Below are 26,907 nucleotides of genomic sequence, written 5' to 3'. Positions count from 1 at the left end.
ATGATAGGCTTAGATTGAGCATCCAGAATCTTTTTTTCCCAGTGTTGAAATGTTTTATACCAGAGGGCATGCATTTACGGTGAAAGTGGGTAAGTTCAAAGGAGAAGTTTAGGGCAAACTTCTTCCACACACAGTGTGGTGGGTGTCTGAAGTGAGCTGCCAGGGGTGGTGCTGGAGACAAATACAATAGAGGTACTCAAGAGGCTCATAAATAGGCACAAGAATGTGCAAGAAAAGGAAGGACATGGACATTATGTAGGTAGAAGAAATTACTTTAGTTGAGCATTTCCTTACTAGTTAGTTCGGCATAACATTATGGAGTGAAGATTCTGCTACTAAGCTGTCCTGTTCTGTGCTGTATTCCTTTTAAGGACTGCTGGTAAGGCTGCATGTAAACCTACAACAATTAGTGTAAACTTCTATTTGGTTCAGAGCCTAGAGCGGGTATATGACTACTGGGGCTGATCTACTGCATCTACACTAAGATGGCATTAGACATGTTTTCAACGCGGCTGGAAAGGATAAGATTGCTCCCAGCCATCTACTCTGATATCTTGTTTTTTTATTCTAGTGATAGCTTCCTCAGTGACTGTTGGTAATGTAGCCATAAAAAATAATGACCCAATTTTTCTAAGGTACCAAAGTGAGTTGGGTATTGTAGTGGTGCGAAAGACTAGTCTTTTGAAGGCCTTGTGCACAAATAATTGGGGAGTGCACATTTTTGTGAGGTATTCTGCAGTCACAACTGAAGCCAGGTTTAAGGGGTCAGTTGGGAGGAATGGCTAACAATGGCCAAAAAGGTCTGAAGCCATGGTTCAAGTCTTGGCAGGAGTGGTTTACAGCCACTGGGGCCTGCGGTATGGATTGAGAGATCAAGTCCTCCTTTATGATCTTCAGCATTGCTGAGCTGTGAAGCCAGAAGGATTTATGAACCAAGGTGTTTCAGCCTAGATTTTAATAGTGGTGGACAGTGAATGAGATTAATACAGAGTGAGAGGGTGCGGAATGATGGAAGTTAGTTAAGGATTTAGTTGCTGGACCACTCGTGGGTTATATTGGGAAAATCAATACTGGTGATTCTCGAGACAGAAGGTCAAGGTGTCAAGGCCCGAAGCAAGGGGTGGATCGGTTCAGAATGCTGTTTGAAGTGGCCGAACCGGATGTTTGGATGGAGAGTTAAACGCCGGGCCGGACTGAAAAGGTCAGGGTGTCAGGCCCGACATTACATACGGACCAGTTTCGATCACTGCATCATTACGTTTACTTGCTCTATGTTGAACTATGTGTCTCTCTTTGCGGACCTCAATTCAGAAATACTATTAGCTTGCAGTTACAGCTATTTTGTTTTTCATTACCTATTGAGTGTTATTTTATTCTTTTATTTTTAATGGGTTCTCTTTTATGGGCATGATGTAGTTTTAACTCTCTGCACATTGGGTGTTGGAGAGTCTTCTTTTATATTTGGGTTTATTTGGATGTCTTTGTTTCATGGCTGCCTGTTAGGAGATGAATCTCAAGATTTTATAGTGCATACTTACTTTGATAATAAGTGTACTTTGAACTTTGAATGCATGAGAAATGATGTGATCTCCTACGCACCCAATGTGAAAATCGCAACACAGCAGAAGAAAGTGCTCGATCAAATTTCCAGAGTGATACAAACTGATGTGGAAGCGCTTGTACCACATTTCATTTTCAAAAAAAATGCTTTTCCATTTGGAAAAACCTGAAAAAAATTCTAGTTATGCAACTGTATTTTTCAAACCCATGTAAGCAGTCAAATTTCTTCATTAATTTTGTCTTGAGCCCTGTAAGGCAAAATGTTTCTGTGGTGTATTTCATCTTATTCAGTCCTAGCAGCAGTGCTGTTTCAATTTAGTTATTTTAGTTATTCATAATGAATAGGTACTCATTTATGATGATCTGAACGTTTCTGATAAATTATCATCTCTGTTCTAACATATATTTTGTGAATATTATTATCATATAGTTAGCTGGGAGAAATGGGTATGTTTCAAAGTGATATGAGTAGTTAATTTGGATCTATTGCTGTTTATTTTAAGTTTTTTTATTCATCCTAGTTTTCATAGAGCATTTATTCTCCTTGTTTTGGACATTTTAATCTTGTGTAAGGCTTGTTTTCACATTATTGGGAAGATGCTCTTATCTCTTTGTGCCTGATTGTCCTTTCAGACTGGCTGAGTTGTTCATGGTTATTTAGCCTTCAGCACTTATCTTGCTATATCTATTTTCGCTTTCTAACTATCTATCTGGTGAAGTGTGAACAGTTTTGTTAAAACAATTCATAGTTATTTCACCTACCTTCTCTATCTTTTTTCTTATTCTTGTATTAGGCAATCTTGTTGCTACCAAGGAAGATTAAAAGTGAGTAAAACGCAGAGAAAGACAAGGCTATAAATCAAACTGTCCTGGAAGAGTTTTTATGCAGTCCTTAGTACAGTTAATCTGAGAAAATACCCCTTTTAGGTCAAAGTTGATTACAGATGAACTGTGAGTGTGACATTGAATGAAATCCAATCTTTGAGGCCTAATATCCACAATGAAATAGTGTCACAACAGTGTAGGATTGTTATTTAATACCCCAGTAACGCTTGATCTTCACAACTTCCTTTGGAACAGTCTGAAGAGTCTGATACAAAGGTTCAGAGTATTCATTTGTACTTTCAGGGAAAGATTTTTGTATGCTTCTTGCTGCAGCCTGTTACGAAGGTACCTAGCATAATGAGGGTGTAGTGAAAGATTAATGCATAAACCAGCCTGACAGATTCTGACAGCCCTAATAAGACTTGTATATATTAATTAGATCTAGTAGCAACAATGGTGTGATAGAGATATCACATACATTTTTTTTCCTTCCAGCCGTTCATGGCTCTGTGCTCATTCTAACTATTGTTTTGGTGCCTTGCGAATGATAAAAAGACCTAGACGGTACCATTGGTCACATTAGTGGATAAATACTTATTTGCCTATATGATGTTTCCTTGGCCACTGTTTTGACAGAGTCAACTCATTTCAAATAAATAAGTTAATGAATGCATTAAAATAGCAAACAAAGGAGTGTCGTAGAAAGACATTCATTTTCCTCAGCCGTTGCATATCATTCACTTTATAGACTATGAAGAATAAGTTCTTAGTCCAGTGGCATGGAGCTCCAGGATAACTGGAGATTGGCTGCGTACTCTTAATATAATTTTAGACCATTAAACATATTTGGCTGTCGAGTCTGCTCCACCATTTTATCATGGCTGATCCTTCTTTTTTTCTCCTCCTCAATCCCAATTCCCAGCCTTCTCCCTGTAACCTTTCATGCCGTGTCCAATCAAGAACCTATCAAGCTCTGCCTTAAATGCGCCCAGTGGCCTGGCCTCCACGGCTGCCTGTGGTAATAAATTCCACAAATTCACCACCCTCAGCGAAAGAAATTTCTCTGCATCTCTGTTTTAAATGGATGCCCCTTCTATCCTAAGGCTCTGCCCTCGAGTCCAAGATTCCCCCATCATAGGAAACATCTTTTCCACATCTACACTGTCTAGATCTTTCAGCATTCAGGAGGTTTCAATGAGATCCCCCCTCATTCTTCTAAATTCCAGCGAATACAGAGCCAGAGCTATCAAATGTTTCATGTATGATATTCCTTTCATTTATGCAATCATGCTTGTGAACCTCATCTGAATCCTCTCCAATGCCAGCACATCTTTTCTTGGATGAGGAACCCAAAACTGTTCACAACATTTGAGCAACACACACACACACACACACACACACACACACACACACACAAAATGCTGGATGAACTCAGCAGGCCAGGCAGCATCTATGGAAAAAAATACTTCGACATTCCAGGCCGAAACCCTTCAGCAATACTCAAGGTGAGGCCTCACCCTTGCCTTATAAAGCCTCAGCATCATATCCCTGCTATTGTATTCTAGACCTCTTGAAATGAATGCTAACATGGCATTTGCCTTCCTCACCACCAGCTCAACTAACACTTAACCTTTAGAGTGTTCTGCACAAGTACTCCCAAGTCCCTTTGTATCTCAGAATTTTGGATTTTTTTCCCCATTTAGTAAATAGTCTGCACATTTATTTCTTCTGCCAAAGTGCATGATCATGCATTTTCCAACATTGTATTTCATTTGCCAACTTCTTGTCCACTCTCTTAATTTGTCTGCATCCTTTTGCAGCCTTCCTGTCTCCTCAACACTACTTGACCCTCCACCGATTTTCATATCATCTGCAAACTTGGCAACAAAGCAATATACAGCATAAAAAGAAGCAGTCTCAGCACCGACCCCTGTGGAACACCACTAGTTACTGGCAGCCAACCAGAAAAGGATACTTTTATTCCCACTCCCTGCCTCCTACCAATCAGCCAATGTTCTAACCCATGCCAGTAAGTTTCCTGTAATGCCATAGGTTCTTAACACGGTAGCAGCCTCATGTGTGGTACCTTGTCAAAGACCTTCTGGAAGTCTAAATATACAACATCCACTACAGCCCCTTTATCCATCCTATCCTAAAGAGCGTAGTGACATTTTAAATTTTCCAATTCTCTGCCACCATGCCAGGGTCCAATGATTTTTGAAAGATCATTACCAATGCCTCCGCAATCTCTACCGCTACCTCTTTCCTAGGGTGCTACCTAGGGTGCAGTTCATCTGGTTGGGGTGACTTATGTATCCTTAAATCTTTCAGCTTTTTGAGCACCTTCCCCTTTGTAATAGCAACTACACTCACTTCTCTTCCCTCACACCCTTCAACAGCTGGTACACTGCCAGTGTCTTCCACAATGAAGACTGATGCAAAATATGCATTTACTTCATCTTCCATCTTCTTGGCCCCCATTATTATTTCTCTGGCCTCATTTTCTAGCGGTTTTATATTTGCACTCATCTTCTTTTTATTTTTTACATACTTGAAAAAGCTTTTACTATCCACTTTGATATTGTTTCCTATCTTGCTTTTCATTTCATCTTTTTCCTCCTAATGATTATTTTAGTTGCTCTCTGTAAGTTTTTAAATGCTTCCCAATCCTCTGTTTTACCACTATTTTTGTGTTGTTGTATGCCCTCTCTTTTGCGTTTACATTAGCTTTGACTTCCCTTGTCAGCCAATGTTGTACTGTTCTGCCATTTGAGTATTTCTGCATTTTTGGAATACAACTATTCTGCACCTTCCTCATTTTCCCCAGGAACTTACACCATTGCTGCTCTGCTGTCATTCCAACCACCATCATCTTCCAATTTACTTTGACCAACTCCTCTCTCATACCACTGTAATTTCCTCTATTCCGCCAAAATATTGCTATATCAGAGTTTACTTTCTCCCTACTAAATTTCAAGTTGAGCTCAATCATATTGTGATCACTGCCTCCTAAGGATTCTTTTACCTTAGACTCCTTAATCAACTCAAGTTTATTACATAACTCCCAATCCAGTGTAGCTGATCCCTCAGTAGCATCAACGACAAACTGCTCTAAATAGCCATCTTGTAGGCATTCAACAAACTCACTCTCCTGAGATCCCATTTCCAACCTGGTTTTCCCAATTCACCTGCATGTTGAAATCTCCCATAACTATCATAACATTGCCCATTTGACACTCCTTTCTATTTTCTGTTGAAATCTGTGGTCCACATCCCAGCTACTGTTGGGAGGCCTGTATATAATGGCTGTTAGGGTCCGTTTACCCTTGCAGTTTCTTAACTCAACTCACAAGGATTCAACATCTTCTGATCCTATGTCACATCTTTCTACTGATTTGATGCCATTTTTTACTAGCAGAACCACACCACCCCCTCTGCCTACCTTCCTATCCCTCTGATACGACATGTAACCTTGGACATTCAGCTCCCAACTACAACCATTCTTCAGCCACGACTCAGTGATGACCATAACATCATACCTGACTATCTGTAATAGTGCAACAAAATCACCCACCGTATTTCTTATACTCCCTGCATTGAGATATAGCACTTTGTGCACTGCATTTGTTACCCTTTTCACTTCCGCATCCCTAATGCACTGATACTCACCCTGCTGGCTGCGAATATATCACATCATCAGCTTGCTCTTCCTGACAATCTGACTGCACACTCTTTATGCTTATTTTAACCATTCGTCCTACCCTGTCCCTTGACTCTGTTTCTTACTCCCCTGCCAAATTAATTTAACCCCTCCCCAACAGCTCTAACAAACCTGCCAGCGAGAATATTGTTTTCCCTCAGGTTCAGCTGCAACTCGTCACTTTTGGACAGGTCATACCTCCCCCAGAAGAGGTTCCAACGATCTAAGAACCTACAGCTCCGCCCCCTGCACCAACTTCTCAGCCACGCATCAATCTGCCAAATCATCCTGTTTCTACCCTCACTAGCATATGGCACAGGCAGCAATCCAGAAATTAATACCCGGGAGATCCTGCTTCTCAGCTTTCTCTCTAGTTCTCTAAGTTCTTATTTCAGGATGTCTTTGCTTTTCCTTCCTATGTACTAAGACACCTGGCTGCTCTCCCTCCCTCTCCAAAATGTTTTGGACATGATCAAAGATGTCCCTGACCGTAGCACCTGGGAAGTAACATACCATTCGGGTGTCTCCCGTCCTGTCTGTTTCCCTGACTATTGAGTTCCCTATCACCACTGCTCCCCTCTCCTTCCTCTTTTCCCTTCAGCACCTTTTTTCAGCTCTCCTTTGAGCTGAAACCTCCTTTGAAGCAAAGCCTGACTCTCCTACTCTCTTCACTGTCCTACTCCCAACAACATCCGCCCCACTTGTCCCTTCTGTAGGTTTAAACAAGCGTTGTCGACCTGAGAGAAACTTTGTCACTGTGGCCTGCTCCTATTGCTGATTGGGCTCTCGGAATAGTTGCTCAGATGACATTGTCACCACATATAGGTACACTGTATATTTGCATACACAAAAACAAACATGCATTATTTTTCTAAAACATCTTCCACAGCCCTCCTCTCAACACTTCCACTAATCTTTTCACCTTCCTCCCTCCCAGGACCAATTGTCCACCTTTAGACAGGGAGGAATGGTGCATTAGGAAGGTTAAAAATGGCCATTCATAGGTCAGCTTCATCTAAATTCCCTCATAATGCATGTGGTTCATGTCTGACATCACCTGTGCCACTGCCCACACCATACAGTGATTTTGTGAGGAAGAGACGAGGTGGGGGGAGGTGGGCAGGTCTAGAGGGTAATATAAACTGCAGAAGAGAACTGCTGGTGTAAAGAAGCTCTCTTATTCCCTGCAGCCACTACAGCAGATCATGAGAAACCTCATGGGCATCATACTGATTATCTCCTGACTATAGAACAATCTACCAACAATCATTTACACATCACATCTGTGTTTGTTGATGTAAATTAGCTCCTAGTTTAGCAGCAACTTTAGCAGCAAATTTTATACTCTTCTATCTTCTTATTCTTTTCAATTGGTGACAGATATATGATTCCATTCTTCACTCTTTTGCAGACAATGGGCATCATTAACCATTTATTTTCTGGTTATATAATTGTCACAGTGTACTTGTGCACAATTGTTCAGTTTGATTCAAGTTTAATTGTCATTCAACCATACACAAATACCCATGAAATACCCAAACGATACAGTGTTACTCTGAGACCAAGATGTAAAACACAGTACCAACAGTAACACACAGCACACATAACATATACAAGATAATAAGCACATGTAGAGTATCAGTAAAATATTGCCACACAAAACAAAGTGGTCCAGACTCTGTGTCCATGAATGCCTTAGAAATCTGCAAACAATGACAATACATCTTGTCTTCTGCCAGGTGAATACTGGGGTGGGTGGCCAGTGTTGGGTAGCACCGATTCCAGCCCAGACACTGTGCCACTCTGGCCGCAGTGGAGCACACCGCCTTTGACGCTTTCCTTCTGGCAGCTGTATACAGGTGACACCACAGCTTGAGGCCTAGTCCTTGTTATTACTGAGCCCGTGCTGTCCGCCAATAAATCAGTGAATCAGACTTGCAGCATTCCATATTGACAATTATCTCTATTTATGAAGTACTTACATTGATCATAAATGTTTTTTATAACTGTTTACTTTATGTGCCACCTTCTGTGGTTGTTTCCTGGGCATGTGCACAATGCAGAGATGAGTTGTAAACTTTATGACTAGATGAGTAGAAAATATTCCAATTGTTTCGGCTATATTAGTTACTAGTACAAGTAATAATTCTTGGTGAAGATCACTATGAAATGATTTTAACTTTGTGGGCTCTGTATCTCCTTAGGTTATTGGAAATGTACCTAAGTGAAAGAATTTCCGTGACACTTTTAACATCGAAAGTGGAAGGTCCATAGGAAGTGGGAAATTGAAACACACTGTACAACGTAGTTTTGTACCTGTTTTTGTTCTTTTTCTAGCCAGTGGTTAACAAACCCTCTCCCACCAAAGTAATAATGATGGAAGACTTTGAAACGGTTGTGCCATTGATTGTCAAGGGTAAATGTTTGACTCAATCTTCTTGGATATGGTCATTACCTAGCATGTGACAAGAATACTGCCTGCTATTTATCATGACTGAATGTTGGTTGGACCTTGGTGTGCGCAAACATAAACTTCTTTGTCTTAGGAATAGCCGATAGAATTGTGTAATCATCTGCAATTATCGCCAATTCTGACTCTTTGATCTTGATGTTCCTTCTCGGACACACTGTAACATTTTTTGATTCCTTCTGAGGCAAAGCAAATGCAAGTCATCAATTAGAGGAACTGAAAAGCAGACAGTAAATAAATATTTAAAGCGATGAATCTTTCATTTAAAAACCGAGTCAACAATTTTTTGAATTCCATACCCTGTGAAGTGTCATACATTTCTTTAAGAAGAAAATGTAATCTTAAAGAAGATACCTGCGGTATAAAATATCTATGGTATTGAATATCATCAATATGATCCAAACAGAATGATATAGCAAACATTCTTTGAATATTTATAAAATTAATTACAAAGATGTTTTGTTCTGCATGCATTTGTATTTGATCAATGGCTCTATTTTAAACTGTTCAGTATTTTTCTCACAATTTCCTCATACCAGCTTCATGGAGTGAGCTATTTGATTGTGTGGGATCAATATCTCAGAATATGATCCTCCCTTTTGTCAACATTCACACTTTTACGCTTTTCAATCAGCCAGCAAACAGGAACTGAGTAATAGAAAGTCATCTTCTCTTAGGTATGCTAAATACAGGATGTGGTAGTGCATACGCATTAAACTCTGCTTCTGAAATTTACTCCCTATCGCTTCAAGGTGGTTCATTGCCACAGTACAGCAGCATTTATTTGATGATCTGCATCAGCAGCTATTAATTATTTTGAATTCTGTCAGTTTGCATTATATATGCAAACTGCAAATAGAAAAAATTGTCAGAGCCTCCAGTGTTCCTCCAAACAAAATGTACTTAATGTTAGATCTCATTTGGGAAGAAGGGAAATGAGAATTTATAATAGTAGCTGCATGCATGTATAGTCCAAGTAATAATTAATATGGAAGCAAAGAATTAAATCTTTGCATGATTGACAAGGCATTGGATGTTAATTTGTCTTTCATGCTACTCCATGTAATTCGAACTAGCAGTGGAGCACCAGTGGGATTGGTCAAGAAAGAAATTAATGTATTGCAGGCAACAATTTTGTGAATTCTTTTTGATTTTAGTAATTACATATTTGATTGCCTATGTCATGCTGTTACATTTATAAAAATAAAATATAGGTTGAACAGCAGATTTAATAGAATTGTTATACCAGGTATAAAGGTCACCAAGGATTAACGAGTTTCCAGATTTATAATAAAGAATTCACAGGTTGGCTACTCAGGAATTTGATTGACATGGAACAAGGTATTTCACTTTATATAAAAATGTAAAAGACCGGGACAGAGGCTGCTGAGGTTATGCTGAAAGCACCAAAGGGCTGTAGTTCAATTCTCTGTTTTGCTTATGGCTGACTTGCTTCAATCCTATAAGATTTTACTCTGCTTTTATTTTACTCATTTGTGTATATGTATCTGTCAATCAAATTCTTGTGTTTCCAGTTCTTGCTGTGAATTCTTGATTTTGTGCTGAATCTTAAAAAAAAATGTTCCTTCACTTCTGAGGTTGTGTATCTTTCATTGTGTAACCAGTGTAGAAGAAATTCAGTGGATTGTGAAATCCAATGGGTACTTTTCAATTTCTAGCTGCTCTGTAATTTCTGATGTGGATTTAGAATTTATCAGATCATGCCAATGATACGAAAACAGAAACATGCAACTACGAACTCTTGAGTCTCCAGTATGCAACCTACTTGGAAGAGCTGTGTTATACCTTTAAAGGACAAATGTAGAATATTTCATACATCCAGATATAATGATAAATAATTTTGGGAGAGAAGATTTAAATTGTAAATCAAGTATAGGAAAGGAAGACTTTCACTCTTTGGGTTCATGCAGTTTTTCATTCCAAAAGTAACAGATGCAATAAATATTTACTATTCATTTTTTTGAATTTATTGGTGCAGTGTGTGTTTGTAGCAGTGTTGATAAGCAGGTTGACTGCTTTGGTGTAAACAGCAGATTTTAGCCTTCATCACATTGATAAATTCATCTATGTCCTCTGATACTCTATATCATAGTGGTAGCAATGGTACAAAAAGAATACATTGCAAGAAAATAAGTCACTAAAATTATTTTGTCCGAGATGCAAGTTACATCTTCAAGAAGTAAAATATCCTGAGTGGGACATCTCTGGTTGCAAATCTCCCATCACTCCCTTCACCCGCGAGTAGGGTATCCTAGATGTCTCCCCTTTGGTAAAATATATATCTTAAATCATAGTAATATTTCCATCCTTATCTCGTTTTCTTTTTTTCTTAATTGTTATATTTCAGTGATAACTGTATTTTGACCATAGCTTCTGTATTAGATTTTCACTTACAGTTAAAAGATTACATAAATTAGCTTTTCATTGTAGATCTTTAAAATTTTCAATTTTTGCTATCATTACTTTGTGCTTTCAGATTTTGGACTGGTTCCCTTTTCCTATGCATTCTTTGCCAGCTCTTAAATGGAGAAATAAAATCCTTGTTAATAAATTTCATAACAGATGCCAGTGATATTAAAGCTGATTCTGATTCTTGTTGTTCAAGTGTTTGACACGGTCATTGAATTTCACTGTAGCAGCTGGAGAATTTAATTCAAGTATTTAAATGCATCTGGAATTTTTAATTAGTAACAATGGAAAGAAAACTACTGGATGTTCATTGACTAATCCTTCAGGTTTCTTCGTGAAAGAAAGTCTGCCTTTATGTAGCTCCAGATTCAATTTGAGGAGAGTTTCCAGTGTACAATAGATAACAGAATTGCCAGCAATGTCTGCAGCCTGCAAAGGAATAAATAAAATGTGTATTTGGTAACCCCAGAACATTCAAGACAGGCAGATGAGGCCCCTGCCAATTTTGTATGGGTCACAAAATAATCAAGAAATCATTTTACGACTCATCCAACAAGAAAGATACTGAAGTCCTCACTATGTAAAATCCATTGCTTCTAAAATGATTTTTAGATTGTTTTTTTCCAGTAACCTAACTGGAGTTTATTCTCCGTGTTTATGTGTCTGTGTGAAGAATAATTTTCTAATACGATTCTTAGATCTGCCTGTCGTTGGTTTGAATTTGAGTTACCTGATGCTAATCTCACAATTCATCATAATTGTCTGCATCTAGGTTTCTAAAACATTACCTATAGTATTTACTAATTTGGTTACCTCCCAGTATCCTTCTATTCAGTGCCAAAGGAAGAACTGGTGCTCTTAATTCCCAGTGAAAGAACAACTGCCCAAGTATTTCTGTCAGAGTTCTAGCAGATTTCAGCAGCCAGCTTTCTCTGCCCTTCAGTTGTCAGATTTTCAAATATTGGGCATACAACCATAAATGCCTTGCGAAGGTCAGGGGGACAACTACCAGTACATAAGTAGGCTGCTGGCACATGATGTGATAGAATGAATTTCTATCCATTTTTCATTCATTAATAATGTTTATCCCAGAATCTATAAAAGGCCTCGTGCACCGCCCTAGCAGTGGAGTTAACATGGCACAAGGTGCAGAATTATAATGAATTATTTAGAATTTACAGCTACTCAGCTGTTGTGTATATGTCAGCATTTATACTGACATGCTTTAATTCCTCTTCCCATTTTCTATTCCAACTTCTACAACTTGCTCTTTGCCTTAATAACACTTTGTGTAATCACTTAGTCTTGTCATTATTTGGATAAAAATGGTTGAAAGAAATGACAAAGTAGAACTAGGACTTATTTTATCTTAAGTGTTTTACATATATTCTTCTTTTAATGGGGTGAGTTAAAATTCCACCCTCCTGCCACCTTCTTCCATAAGAACCCAAAGCTTTGCCCCAATGGCCTATTTTATGGCTCTGCCCAAGGTCTAAAGATGTAAGAGTGGTGCAATAGGTGGTGATTCTGCCTTACAGTAACCTAGGTTTAAACCAGACCTACAATGCTGTGTATGTGGAATTTCTTTCTGTAACTATGCATGTTTCTGATAGATGCGTTGATTTCCATTTATTTCCCAAAGGCAGGTTAAAAGCAATAAACAGGATGCTGAACCAGATGAAGGGTCTTGACTTGCTGTCAACTGTCGATTTTTCTCCTCAGATACTACCTGGCCTGCTGAGTTCCTTCAGTTTCTTACCTATTGCTCCAGACTCCAGCATCTGCAGTCTTTAATATCTCCCTGTCCGTAGATTAATTGGCTTGCTGTAAATTATCCCTTGGTATGGGTTAATGGGAATAAAACAATTTCAGAGGAGCTTATGGGTATGCGATTGTCATTCAGCATGGAAACATGTCCTTTGGCCCAACTTGTCCAATCTGAATGTTTCACCCAGCAATCTAGGCCCGTCTGCTCATGTTTGGCCCATAGCCCTGTTAGCCTCTCCTATCCTATGGCCCTAACTAGATGGCTAATAAACATTGCTCGTCCTTGCCTTGCCCACTATTTCTAGCAGTTCTTTCCAAATAAAGACCACCCTTTGCATGAAGAAACTGCCCCTGATGTCTCTTCTAAACCTTTCATTTGTAATCTTAAACCTATGCTCCCTTGTTTTACCATCTCCTCCCTAGTGGAAAAGACTATATACTTTCATCTTTCACATGGTGTATGTCCCTCATGATATATACTTCAAGTAGGTCACTCCTCAGTCTTCTATATTCCAGGGAACAAAGTCCTAGTCGATGCAACCTCTCCTTATACCTTAGGCTCCCAAGCCCAGACAACATCCTGGTAAATCTTTTCTGTGCTTGTTCTAGTTTAATAACATCTTTCTTAAAGCATGGTGACTATTACTATACACAATACTTAAAGTATGGCCTCACCATTGTGTCATGTAGCTGAGACAATTTCCTAACTCCTGTACTCAATGCTCTGACTGTAAAAGGCCAGGTTGTCAAACATCACCTTCAGTACCCTATCCTGTGATGTAACTTATAGCAAACTATGTACTTGTTCTCCTTCCGTTCCATAACACACTTGTAGTCCTTCTGTTCTTCTGTTCCATAACACACGCGCCCCCCCCCCCCACAACCGGGCCTTATCATTCATGTACAAGTACCGCATAATAATCTAGATTGAAGGGTATTGGTCAATCCTTAATCCACATACCTAGTTGATCAAAATTACCCTATAATTTTTCATAACCTTCTTGACTATCTACCTATTTTAATGTTATCTGCACACTTGCTAACCTTGCCTTGTACAATCGCATACAAATCACATAGATAAATTACAAACAACAAAGGTCCAAGCACTGACCCCCCTGGCACACCAACAAGCACAGGTCTCCAGTCTGAGAAGCTACCTCTGACTTTTGCACTCTGCTTTCAACGGCTGAGACAAGTATGAATCCAGTCTGTTATTTTCCATTGGAGCCCATACAATCTAACTTTTCAGATTAGCCTGCTATGAAGGACCTTGTCAAGGGCCTTACAAAAGTCCATATACACAACATCCACTACTCTAACCTCATCTACACTTTTGCTTACATCCTTCAAGAACTCCAAGAATTTGTCCGGCATAACTTCACATACACAAAGCCATTCTGGATGTGCTGAATCAGACCTTGTCTGTTGGTAGATTCTGTTCCTCAGCATCGCCTCCAGCAATTCATCAATCAATGATGACAGACTCACTAGCCTGTAGTTTCCCAGTTTATGTTTGTTACCCTTTTTAAATAAAAGTGGCATCATGCGAGTCAATCTCCAGACTTCCAGAATCCCTATGGCAAGAGATGAATCAAAAATCTCTTCAAAGACCTCTGCAATTTCTTCTCTAGCTTCCCACACGGTTAGGTCTTGGAAGTTTATCCAACTTAATGTACTTCTACAAATAACACAGAACATTACAACACGTACAGGTCATTAAGCCCACAATGATATGTCCATCTTTTAACCTATTCTAACATCAATCCATCCCTTCCCTCCTCCTATGTAGCCCTCCATTTTCTTTCATCCATACGCCCATCTAAGAGTCTCTTAGGTGTCCCTAGTGTATTAGCCTCTACCACCACTCCAAGCAGTGTGTTCCAGGTAGTTACCACTCTCTGATATCTCACGTAACCTTTCCTCTGCTCACCTTATCATTATGTCCTCAGGTATTATCCATTGCTGCTCTGGGGAGAGAGGCACTGACCGTCCATTCTAAAGTACCCATGCCTCTTATCATCTGTCAAGTTGGAACACCTCAACACCTCCTCCCTGTCATGTTAGTGATAGAATAAGATGCAAGCAACAGAGAGAACACCTCCAAGAGGTGTACAACCTTGTCATAGGGTTTGGAGGGTGGCATGCCTCAATGACCCAGAGAGCTATGTTGGCTAGAGTCAGGGCCTTGAGCTTTGACTCTTGGTCGGTTCACCCATCCTAAACAGGTCAAAGGGTAGATGCCAGACGAAGAGTGGTCCACCGGTTCTCCAGGCTTGGGTGTTCCACTCAGGGCTAACAATCCTGACTGGTTAAAAACAATGTTATGAAAACAGCAATGAATACTCCTTCTATATCTGTGTGTGACGGTATGGACAGACAGAGAGGAGGGCCTTCTTTGCTGTCCTAAATGCCAGTGGCGTAACAGGCAGTAAAGAACAGTAGAGGACTCTAAGAAGGCAAATGGGATTAATTCCTTGGAAGTCAGCATGAGCATGGAAGATTGAATGGCCTCCTACATTAGGAAGCAAACAGAATAGACAAAACGAAGCTAGAGCACATAAAGTGGCAAGTACAATTAGAGGACCAGGGAATTTGACAGGAACCAATCACTAAAGGCTAAAAAGATTTGTCTTTTTAATCTTTAGGAGGGAGAAGATCAATTGAGAGAAAACTGACTCACAAATCAAAACAAAGAACAATGGCTTCCATGCTTATATATAGAAAATAAAAACATAGCTAGAGTAAATGTGGGACCCCGAAAGGGCGAGATGAGGATCTCATAACAGGAAAAACAGAAATGGCATGCAAGTTTAAAATAACACTTTGCATCAGTCTTTAGAGTGGAGGACATGGTAAATGTCCTAACGATTTCTTAAGGCAATTTCCAAGTAGCATGGAAGAGCTTAAATCCCTCATGATAGGGATTGCTACAAAGTTTTGGAAAAATTAATAGGATTCAAGCCGACTAGTCAATGTGACCCCATGGCTCACACCTGATGATTTTAAAGGAAATGGCTGCAGAAATAGCAGAGCCTTCAGTTGAATTGTTTTAACATTCATTGAGTTCTGGAAGGGTGTCAGTGAATAAGAAAATAGCAAATTCAAGAAGAGACAAAGGCATTAAAAAAGGGTAACTATAGGCCTGTTAGCTCCAGTACCCCTCTATAATCTGTGCTTAATGAACTGCAGTAAGTTTGTCAAATAAGACCAGCTCTTTATAAATCCATGCTGCATATGCCTGATGGAACCAGTTATAACCAGTTGTGTCAACACTTCTTTCTTCATTTTCCTTACTGCAGACATTAAGCTAACTGACCTATGGTTAAATGCATTTGCCTACATCCTTTTTTTAAATAATGTGTTGTCTTCTAATTGGCCAGGATATGCCCATAAACCAGAGAGCTTTGGTAAATGCAGGCGCTACAACTTCTGCCATTTCTGTAGTACCCTGAGATGCATCTCATCAGGACCAGGGGGCTTGTCTGCCTTTTAAGCTCACTAGTTTGCTCATCACTACCTCTTTGGTGACAGTGATTGTATTGAGGTCCTTACCTTCCATCACATCGGTAACATTACTTTTTTCCATGTTAGATATATCATCCACCATGACGAGTACCACAAAGTAGCCATTTAAGGCCTCAGTCATTTCCACATTACTCAATGTTTTCATCTTTCAAGAGACTCATGTTTCATTTTAGCCTCAATATTCTGTTTTATATAATTATTATAAACTTTTACTATCTGTTTTTATATTTTGTGCTAGTTTACTTTCATAATCTATCTTCCTTTTCCCTATTTATTGTTTAGTGGATTTTTCTGGATTTCAACGTTTTCCCCATCTTCAAGTTTTCCCACTACTGTTGGCGATGTTGTATGCATGAGCTTTTAGTTTGATGCATTTTCCTTTGTAGGCCCACAAACATGATGTTGCAAAGAGCTATCACAGATGCATTTCCAGCATTTGCAATATTATAATTATTTTGAATGTTCTAGTTGGAACTGTGCTGGGTTTTTTTTAATGGAATGGAAATGCTCAACAGAATTGTAATTTGCAATGTGAGTGCACTGGTCTCTGCGATATTAAATTATGTAAATGTTGCAAGGTAGATGGTGATCTTTTCTGTGCTGATCATTCAAAGCATGCTTAACAATATTTCCCAACAAATGAAATAATGGAACAAAAGCCACAGTTGTAAAGCTCCTTCAACTGCATTGGGACACCAATCCGCAGACTTGTAGCAAAATGTGACGATGACATAATAAATAGCATGACGTAATGAAGGTATCCTGTGAAAACGATTCTTCCCTTAATATCTCAGCCTGGTTTAACAATCAGTATCTTTGACTCAAACATTGAACTGTTTTTATAGATTTCTGTATTTTCAAATAACTTAAAAATGATGTTCATCAAAATTCAATAAAACACTAAACATTCATTTTCTTTGAAGTCCTATCAACTCTCATATAATTCTTGCAATTTCTAAGCAAATTTTAACTGTATTTATGCTGTGATCTGCTTCAGTGTTTCCTGTACTAGCCAGTCAGAGGCAGTGTTGCTCTGCTGAAAACAAAAATAAAAGACAACCTTTCTCTCCGACAGAAGGAACGTGAGAAAGGTTCCAATTTGGCGTTCATGTTTCGTCAACCATTTGCTGCTGGACGTGTCTTCAGCATCAGCATGTTGGATACACTTCTGTACCAGGTAGAACTTCTCTTGTTTTTATAACTCTTTGAAACAAACCTGCAACCCCAGCACGCTGCCATTAAATCTAAATCTAATGTGTAAAATGCTGGTGCTTTGGTTATTATAATCAAGACAACCAAATAAGGCCTTATTTTAATTCCATCAAAATGCCAAATAGCCAGCTGACAAGTCTTGATATGCTATAAATTTCTGTTAGCTTCCACGTATATATTATGTTAGCTTCCATTTGCAGTAGCTGTAGGCTCTGTCTTCCTGCTTGTATGAGCATATAATAAACCCAGAACTAACAGCAGAACATCCTTCATTGAAGGCAAGAATTATTACTGAAACAGTGTGTTAGCTACAAAAGTGCACAATGGTCACAAAATGCGGTGCCCTCAGCTCTTAAAGGCACCTTTACACTTGCATACTTTATCCTTTAAAAAGGAAACCTGTGAAAGCTGTCAATTATTTGCATACAGACACTTTAATAAGTATTTATCAATGCATGCACTATTATCGATGCAACTATTCATACATTTTGCTCGTCTCTCAACTCTGAGATCTCCATAAGTGCAAAGGTGCTCTTGTCATGCCTATAGAGTCCACCCTAGGATTCCTCAATTCTAGAAAGGCCTCAGTAGAGCGGGCATGGAGAGGATGTTTCCTATAGTGAGGGAGACAAGGACCAGAAGGCACAGCCTCAGAGTAGAAGGACATCCCTTTAGAATAGAGATGAGGAATATCTATAGTCAAAGGGTGGTGAATCTGTGGAATTAATTGTCACAGACAGCTGTAGAGGCTAAATCAATGGGAGATTGATAGGTTCTCGATAGAGTGTCAAGTGTTACGGAGGGAAGGCAGGAGAATTGGGTGGAGAGGGATAAGTCAACCATGCTGGAATGGAGAAGCAGATTTGATGGCCCAGTTGGTCTAATTATACTGTTATGTCTCATTGTAGATCGCTTCCTCCTTCTGTAGGTAGAGTGCCATCCACTTTATTTGTGCAAGGTGTAATGCAACTTAAATTGCTTACAGGTAAATTATAGTCCATGTGTACTGATGGTATCTGCCATTTTCTTACTGTTACACCAAACCCAGCTGAACCAGCTTGTACCGACAGCATCTCTTAAAAATACCACTATGAAGAACAGAAGCAGCAATACGTGAAAACACCACTGTCCACAAGTCTTCCATCCCAGAAGTAATATCATCCTGCCTTAGAAACATATATACAGTGGCCCATCATCATTATAGGCTCAGTCTTGAAACTCCCTATGCAACCACACTGTGGGTTTACCTTCAGAAGAACTGCAGCAGTTCAAGAAAGCAAATCAGCACCACCTTATCAGGACAATTGGTTTGTTCATTATGTGCTGTGTTGTATGAGGCAAGCAATCATGCTCTTTCCGTGACCATAATTGTTCTTGGCAAATTTTTCCCCAGAAGTGGTTTGCCATTGCCTTCTTCTGGGCAGTGACTTACAAGGAAGGTGACCTCAGCCATTATCAATACCCCTCAGAGATTGTCTTCCTGGCGTCAGTGGTCACATGACCAAGATGTGATATGCACCAGCTGCTCATCTGACCATCCACCGCTGGCTCCCATGGCTTCACATGACCCTGATCGGAGTCTAACCAGGTGCCTCACTTTGCCCAAAGGGAGGGAAGGAGCGCCTTACACCTCCTTTGTTGGAGATATATTTCCATTTTGCTACCCACAAGGACATTTAGAGATAGACAATAATTTCTGGTCCTGTAGTGGTTCCCTGTGTCCAAAAATGAATTAAGTAAAATCACCTCTGACTTACAGCTCCTGTGTTCTGATCTATGCCCTGCTCAGCAAGGGCTGCAAGGATCTCCGGTCCACCTTCATCCTGCGCTTCATTGTTAATTATCATCTTACATCACTTTCATGTACCGATTGATCAATGTGAACATTTTGACTTATGACTGGTCACCTTCACCGTGCAATTCCTAACTCTCAGTCCTCCCATTAATCTCCATCTCAATCATCTCAATTACCCTGGGGTCAAAACACAAGACCATAATACATAAGTGCAGAATTAGGCCTTTCACCCCATTAATTCTGCTCTGCCATTCAGTAATGGTTGATTTTTTTTCCCTCTCTTCTCAATCCTATTCACTCCATAACTCTTAAACCCTTTACTGGTCAAGAACCTAGCAATCTCTGCCTTAAATGTACCTAATGACTTGGCATCCACAGCCTTCTGTGGCAACAAATGCCAAAGACTCACTGCCTTCTGGTTGAAGAAGTTCCTCCTCATCTCAGTTTTAAAAGGATGGCCATTTATTTCTGAGGCTGTATCCTCAGATCCTGGACTCTCTTACTAATGGAAACATATTCCCCATATCGACTCATGGCCTTTCAGTATTCATAAGGATTCAGTGGGATTCTCCCCATTTTTCTGAATTTCAGTGAGTACAGACCTCACCATATACGTTAAGACTTTCATTCCTGGGATCAATCCTGTGAACCTCTTCTGAACCCCTTCCAGTATCAGCACATTTTTCCTTAAATTTCTCACAACATTCCAAATGTGGTCTGACCGACACCTCATAAAGCTTCAGCAGTACCCAATGAACATGCCATTCAGCACACAATTATTGTACTGACTATGACCCAAAATGAAATTCCCATCTGTCTGCACATGATCCATATATCCTCCATTCCCTTCACGTCCATATGCCAGTGTGTCTATTTAAATGCCCTTTAAATGGCACTATCTTATCTGCTTTCACCAGCCTCACCCCACCAGCCCCAGCAGTGTGATTCAGACACGTAATACTCTCTGTGTAAAGCAAACACTTTACATCTCCCTTAATTTTTTTTCTCTCACATTAAAGTTACGACCTTTAATACCTGACATTTCAAGCCAAGGAAAAAGACTCCAACTATGTACCCTATCTTTGCCTCTCAAAATCTTAGGGACTTCAATCAGTTCTTCCTTCAGACTGAAATGCTCTAGAGAAAACGATCCATGTCTGTCCACTCTGTCCCGATAGCTAATACTTTCTAATCCTGGTAGCATCCCAATGAAACTCCTGTGCACCTTCTCCAAAGCTTCCTAATATTTCCTGTAATGGGGTACTCAGAACGACACACAATGCTCCAAATGTGGCCTAACCAAAGTTTGATATAGCTGCAATGTGACTTCTTGACTCATACTCTGGGAAATCATAATGAACCCTTTATAAAACCCTGTTTAGGCCACAAATGGATTATTGTGCCAGGTTCTAGTGCCGTACTTCAGATCAGATGTCAAAGTTTAGGATTTACTACCATTGTTCCCAGAATGAAAGACTTCAGTTATGTGGACAGACTGTTGAAGCTAGACTGTTCTTTCACTCGTGAAGATTAAGAAGAATATAATAAAGAGATTTAAAATAATTAACAAATACAGATGCAGTAGTTACAGAGACAAAGTGCAGAAGGAAATACTTCTTTATCAATTATTCTGGTGACCTGGAATAGTTTCTTAGCAACAGTTCAGGTTTTAATTGCAGCTTTCTGAAAGAAGCTATTAAATATTCAAAAGGGGGAAAATATTGCAGGGCCAAGGGGAGATGCTGTTAGAATGTGGTCCTTTCTAACATAGAGTAGGAATCACTTCCATGGACTGTAAGGCTACCTCTTGTGCTATAGCTATTCTATATTTGAGAGTTGTTTTAAATGTTTTTGTCTTCAGAAAAAATCTTTCACTGTGGTAAATGTTACATTATATATTTAATTTTAATTGTTTTATTTTTGGCCATTTTTATTTTCATTGCAGTCATTTGTGAAGGACTACATGATTTCTATCACAAGGTTGCTTCTAGGACTGGATACCACACCAGGTTCTGGGTTTCTCTGTGCTGTAAGTTCTGTTGCAAATTCCAGAGCATGAATTGTTAAACAGAATAACAGTGCATGTCTTATTTGTAATTTAACTCTGCTTAGAATTTCTCTAAGCCAAGATTTTCCTTTGCTTAGTGCCAGTTTCTATATACCGGGGTCCCCAACCTTTTTTGCACTGCGGACCAGTTTAATATTGACAATTTTCTTGCGGACCAGCCGACCGGGGGTGGGAGCAGTGGATAGGGTTGCTAACGGACAAGAGTAGCAGTCAAATACATTGTGTTTACCCAGAGAAAGACTACAATGACCATGAAGCCTTGCGCGGGCACCAGTGCACATGCGTGTACCTGCCGATTTATTTCCCTGCAAATCATTTTTGGCGATTCTGTTTGGGGGGGGGGGGGTTGATGTTAATCACGACCGGAATATCGGTGATAAGTGGATAATGCACTCAATTTCGTTTCTGAAAGGGTTTATCTAACGAATTTAATATTAAACACATAGCACATACTTTCCTTGCATGAATATAGTGAGAAGTCAATTATCAGGGTAGGACAGGGGAGCTGGAAGTAAGTGTTGAACGAACTTCCAGTAGAAGTGGTAGAGACAGGTTTTATATTATCATTTAAAGAAAAATTGGATCGGTATATGGACAGGAAAGGAATAGAGGGTTATGGGCTGAATGCAGGTCGGTGGGACTAGGTGAGAGTAGCGTTCGGCACGGACTAGAAGGGCCGGAATGGCCTGTTTCCGTGCTGTAATTGTTATATGGTTATGTAAGTAAGTCAATAGAATCATAACATTTTAAGTAACGTTTGGATATTAAACACACAGCACATATTTTCCCCGTATGAACATATAAAATCATTGCAGCACATCAATATCGTTGAATCAGTGGGAGCCCTGGGCTTGTTTTCTGGCACAACACGGTCCTATCGAGGGTTGATTAGAGACAGCGACACTCGAAGGGGGTTCCTTATGTCCAGTCTATTCCGCAATTTAGTTTTCATTGCATTCATTGCAGAAAACTCCGCTTCGCAGAAATTTGTTGGAAATGGAAGCAACGTTTTTAGTGCTTTCGTGGCTATCTCAGGATATTTAGCCTTGACTTTGATCCAGAATGCCGGCAGAGATGTTATGTCAAACATACTTTTCAGTCCGCCATCATTTGCAAGCTCAAGGAGTTGATCTCCTTCTCGCGCTGACACGGATGATGCGCGGGTAACGACCTTGCATGCGTAATGGCTGAACAGTGGGCGTGACAGGGAATGAAGAAAGGTGCAGCTGACTCATGTCGTTCCTCGCGGCCCGGTGGCACACGCTTTGCGGCCCGGTACCAGTCCGCGGCCCAGTGGTTGGGGATCGCTGCTATATACAATTAATTTGGATCTCAATATCAAGCAGAAGCAGTGTTTCCAGATACCTGCAAATGATTTCAACTTGATCAACAATATTAAGCGAGAATTGAGAGCTTGTTTGAAAGGTGATCAATAGATTAGTTAAAAAATTGGGTTTTGAGCAGGGCTTCTGGGTTAGAAAGAGAATTCCAGAGAAGTAAGTGAAGTTTGGATTCTCTAAGTTTTGCAGATACTGTTGACTGAATAAAAATGGGTGAAATGTATAAGAGACCCAAGTCAGAAGAAGCATTGAATGTGCAAAGGCTAGAGGATATACAGAAAAAATAGAAGTGAGATTAACTTAATGGAAGTTATAAAGTGAGGGCAAGATTTTGAACTTATTCAAGTGAACTACCCAGCATAGTTCAGCAAAAACAAAGATGACAAACATTTGGTTTTACTACTAAAGAAAATGCCTGGCAGTGTTCAAGGAATGCAAGATATCAAATAGCAAAGAGAGCACTGGAGTGATCAAAAACTGAAGATGTTACAAAAGTGTGTCTAATTATTTCTGCAGAAGAGAAGCATGATACTGGATGTCCTGATATTAGCAGGCTGATGGGAACAATATAGCCTTTACCTTTGAACAAGTCTTCACCTACAGTCAATCTTAGTCATTGCATCTTTTATAATTTCAAATGAACCTTTCACATTTCTTTTAATCCTAAAGCTTGTCCTTTAAAGCAGTTTCACTTTTATTCCAGTTTTACTTCTCCCCTAAATCTCTCCAGATCTCCAGTTTATCAAAAATGTGTTCACTATTTTCATCTGGAAATCTTTTAGACTTTTGCAGAAAATAGAACATAGTTGCTATCCTCTCAATACAATATTTTTGTATCTCAGTTTGGTCATTCCTGATTGATGAGCCTCAAAAATTTCTTTCTCCTTCATCTATATAGTGTTGAAATCAAGGCACACTTCAAAATCCTAATCAATGATATTTGTTATAGACTAGCACAGCTGTAGAAAGCTCTTTATTAAGTCTCTCCTTCTTCTGGGCCAATTCAGGAATTGAAGAATGGATATCCTCCCATGTTATGAATGGAACATTACAGGCTGTGGTTATTTTCCAAAATAAAATTGGAACATATAGTACATGAAACAAAAATCTTCCCTTCAAATTATAAAATTGTTGGTCTAATCTAATCAACTCTTCATAGTTTATCTCACCTTCCCTGTTACTTTTTTCAATTCTTAAAGATTGCTGTGGAAACCATTGACTTGCTCACTCAGTCTTGTTCTTTAAATTAAAGAACCTATAAGCAAATCTTGTTCCTTTTATTAAATGTTTTACATTAATGTCTGGGCAGTTATCAAACATAACTTTTTGCAGGTCTAATTTTGTAAGAAAGAGTGTTCAAAAGCAATTGGTGGTAAACTCTATGTGGTAACTAAGCAACAATATGTCCTAGTAGACATCTTCACTGTTGCTAAGCGAATTTTGAATGAGCTAATAGCTAATTTTACATTGCTTAGCATTTGCCTGCTGATTGTGTTTGTCAACATATCCAATGCACCATTGCAATATCTGAGCATTTTTCTGAAATTATCCATTTGTTCTGAAAAATCAGATTCATGCTAGATTGTGTTACCTTATTAATCTATATTCCCACTGACTAAATATTATCACCTAACTTTCTCTGAGATTCTATTATAACTCCAAGATATCTCATTGGAATTGCTTTACCTGGTTGGCCTCTTCAGTTTAGACATTCATTGATGTAGGAATGATAACTGATAGAGGATTTTATGTTTGGAGATTACAGACCACATCAAATATTCCCATAAGAATCTTCCTGACATCCAGGAGGAGGGCATTTTAGTCAGAGGAACAGACTTGACTTTATGAAACCATAGAACTACTATTTTATTATTTATTCATTCACACAACATGAATGTCGTCATTTATTAGACATTCTTTATTGTCTTTGAGTTGAATGAGAAGAGAGGTTTCAGTTATACTTGGGTCAGGTAAGGATAGTGTATTTCATCCCCTGGGGGATGATAGTGATCTAGCTGGTTTTTTTCCAGCAATTCAGCAGTTTTTGGTTACTGAGACTGAGACAACCTGTAATTACATAGTGACAGGTTTATTCAATTGATTTCAAATTTCCAATCTGCCATGATTCACAGTTTTAACTCTGGATTAGTGCTCCAAACTCTACTCCAATAGTCTGACCATTTGGCCAGCACACCACACAAATGGAAATCACATAACTCAATATGCATTTGCTAGCTGTCTGAGAGAGAGCAACCAGTTCAGTGCCCACGAATATTATCCCAATAAAGTGAAATGTTCATGTAATGTATGAGCCTGTTTACATGAAAAGCCAGCTGGAAGAGAGGAGCACTACTAGGGTTAACCTATTCCATTTGGGGCAGAGTATTACCATGCATCCACTCACAGTCCACGGAGGATTCCCTGTTTTTCATCCCTAATACTTATCTTCCTGCCAAACCCAGAAAAATCAATTGGAGCTAGTCCTGCAGAATGCCAGAAGACATAATTTTGCCCTGACCATACAAGTCACAAGCTGGCTGGTGGCGTAGTGGCATCAGCACCGGACTACGGAGTGAAGGCTCCCGGGTTCGCATCCAGCTGGCTCCCTTGCACGCTTTCCATCCGTGCTAGGTTGAGTGTTGAGCTAGCAAATCAGCCTCGTAAAAGTACAAAAGCTTGCTAAAAAAACGCCGTCATGATGGCGTCCTGATGACTCCAATTGGAGTTAAGGGCTTTCTTCTTCTTCTTCTTCTTCTTCTTCTTCTTCTTCTTCTTCTTCTTCTTCTTCTTCTTCTTCTTCTTCTTCTTCTATGCAAGTCACAGCTTGTTAAGTATGCAGAGGTGGATTTACACCCTGAATCTTTGAAAGTATTGGCCAAGGTTTGTATTTACATGTGCTAAAGATAAGTCCTGTTTCAGTAACCTTTTATGAAAGCATGAAAATAAGCTTCTTCATTCAAAGACTTATGTTCAAAGAATATTTATTGTCAAAGTACATATATATCACCATATACTTCCTTGAGATTCATTTTCTTGTGGGCATTCATATTAAGCATAACAGAACACAATACATCAATGAAAAACCACACATGGCAGAGATGGACAAACAACCAATGTGCAAAAGACAACAAACTGTGTAAATATAAAAAGAAACAGAATTATAAATAAATATTAAGAAAACAGGCTGTAGGGTCTTTAAAAGTGAGTCGATCGGTTGTAGAATCATTTCAGTATTAGGGTGATTGAAGTTATCCCCTCTGGTTCAAGAGCATGATGGTTGAAGGAGAATAACTGTTCTTGAACCTGGTGGTGTGGGACTCAAAGCTCCTGTACACCCTTCCTGATGGTAGCAGCAAGAAGACAGCATGGTCTGAATGGAGGATTCCTCGATGATAGATGCAGCTTTCCTGCGACAGCGCTCCTTGTAAGTGCTCTATGGCAGGGAGGGGTTTTGCTCCCGTGCCAGACCATGATACAACCAGTCAGTATACTCGCCACTGCACACCTATAGAAGTTTGTCAAGGTTCTGGACAACATACTGAATCTGTGCAAACTTCTAAGAAAGCAGAAGTGCTGCTGGTCCTCCTTTGTTATGGCAGTCACATGCTTGAACCAGGACAGGTCATCTGAAGTGGTAATGCCAAGAAATTTAAAGTTGCTGACTTTCTCCACCTCTGATCCCTTACTGAGGACTGGCTCATAGACCTCTGGTTTCCTCCTCCTGTAGTCAATAGTCAGTTCTTTGATTTTGCTGACATTTAGTGAGAGATTGTTGTTGTGACACTGTTGAGCCAAATTCTTAATTTCCCAGCTAAATGCTGATTCTTCACCATCTTTGATTCGGCCAGCAACAGTGTTTGGTTAAACTTGAAATTTAATCAAAAAGGAGAATTGGGAATTACTTCTTCGGTGTAATTAAGCACCTTGTCTTTTAAATAAAGAAAGCTACAGATAAACAAGGAATTATATCCACTGGGAATGTCAAAGTTGAAACCTAATGTGCCACAGGTCCTTGGAATTTGTGTTGTAAAACGTACTTAAAATTATTTGTATACAATATTTGACGATGAATGTACTACTGGAATTTAATGAAAGAATTCAGTTACTAAGGTTTTGCAATGAACCATTCTGCAGTAACTTTTTACCAACATTATACCCCTACAGCTTGTAATCAATCAAATTTTACTTCAGTGCTAAAAAGATGGGAAGAAAGAT

At 39.4% G+C, this 26,907-nt stretch overlaps 1 protein-coding gene across 2 annotated transcripts in view; it reads left to right on the top strand.

Moving 5' to 3' along the window:
- kcnt2a (potassium channel, subfamily T, member 2a) overlaps positions 1 to 26,907 on the top strand; it is a 1,051,023-nt gene that overhangs the window by 692,617 nt on the left and 331,499 nt on the right. The window contains exons 24-25 of one of the 2 annotated variants that reach the window (XM_063063856.1): positions 17,353 to 17,454; positions 21,230 to 21,313. In XM_063063856.1, coding sequence (XP_062919926.1) covers positions 17,353 to 17,454; positions 21,230 to 21,313 — 186 coding nt within the window. The remainder of the gene's footprint in view (positions 1 to 17,352; positions 17,455 to 21,229; positions 21,314 to 26,907) is intronic. The other variant, XM_063063854.1, reaches the window with a different exon arrangement.

The sequence above is a fragment of the Mobula hypostoma genome, chromosome 12 (assembly GCF_963921235.1).
Source record: "Mobula hypostoma chromosome 12, sMobHyp1.1, whole genome shotgun sequence".
In the NCBI taxonomy this organism is placed as follows: domain Eukaryota; kingdom Metazoa; phylum Chordata; class Chondrichthyes; order Myliobatiformes; family Myliobatidae; genus Mobula; species Mobula hypostoma.
The sequence above is the reverse complement of the archived record's forward strand: the minus strand, read 5'-3'. Positions and strand labels throughout refer to the sequence as shown.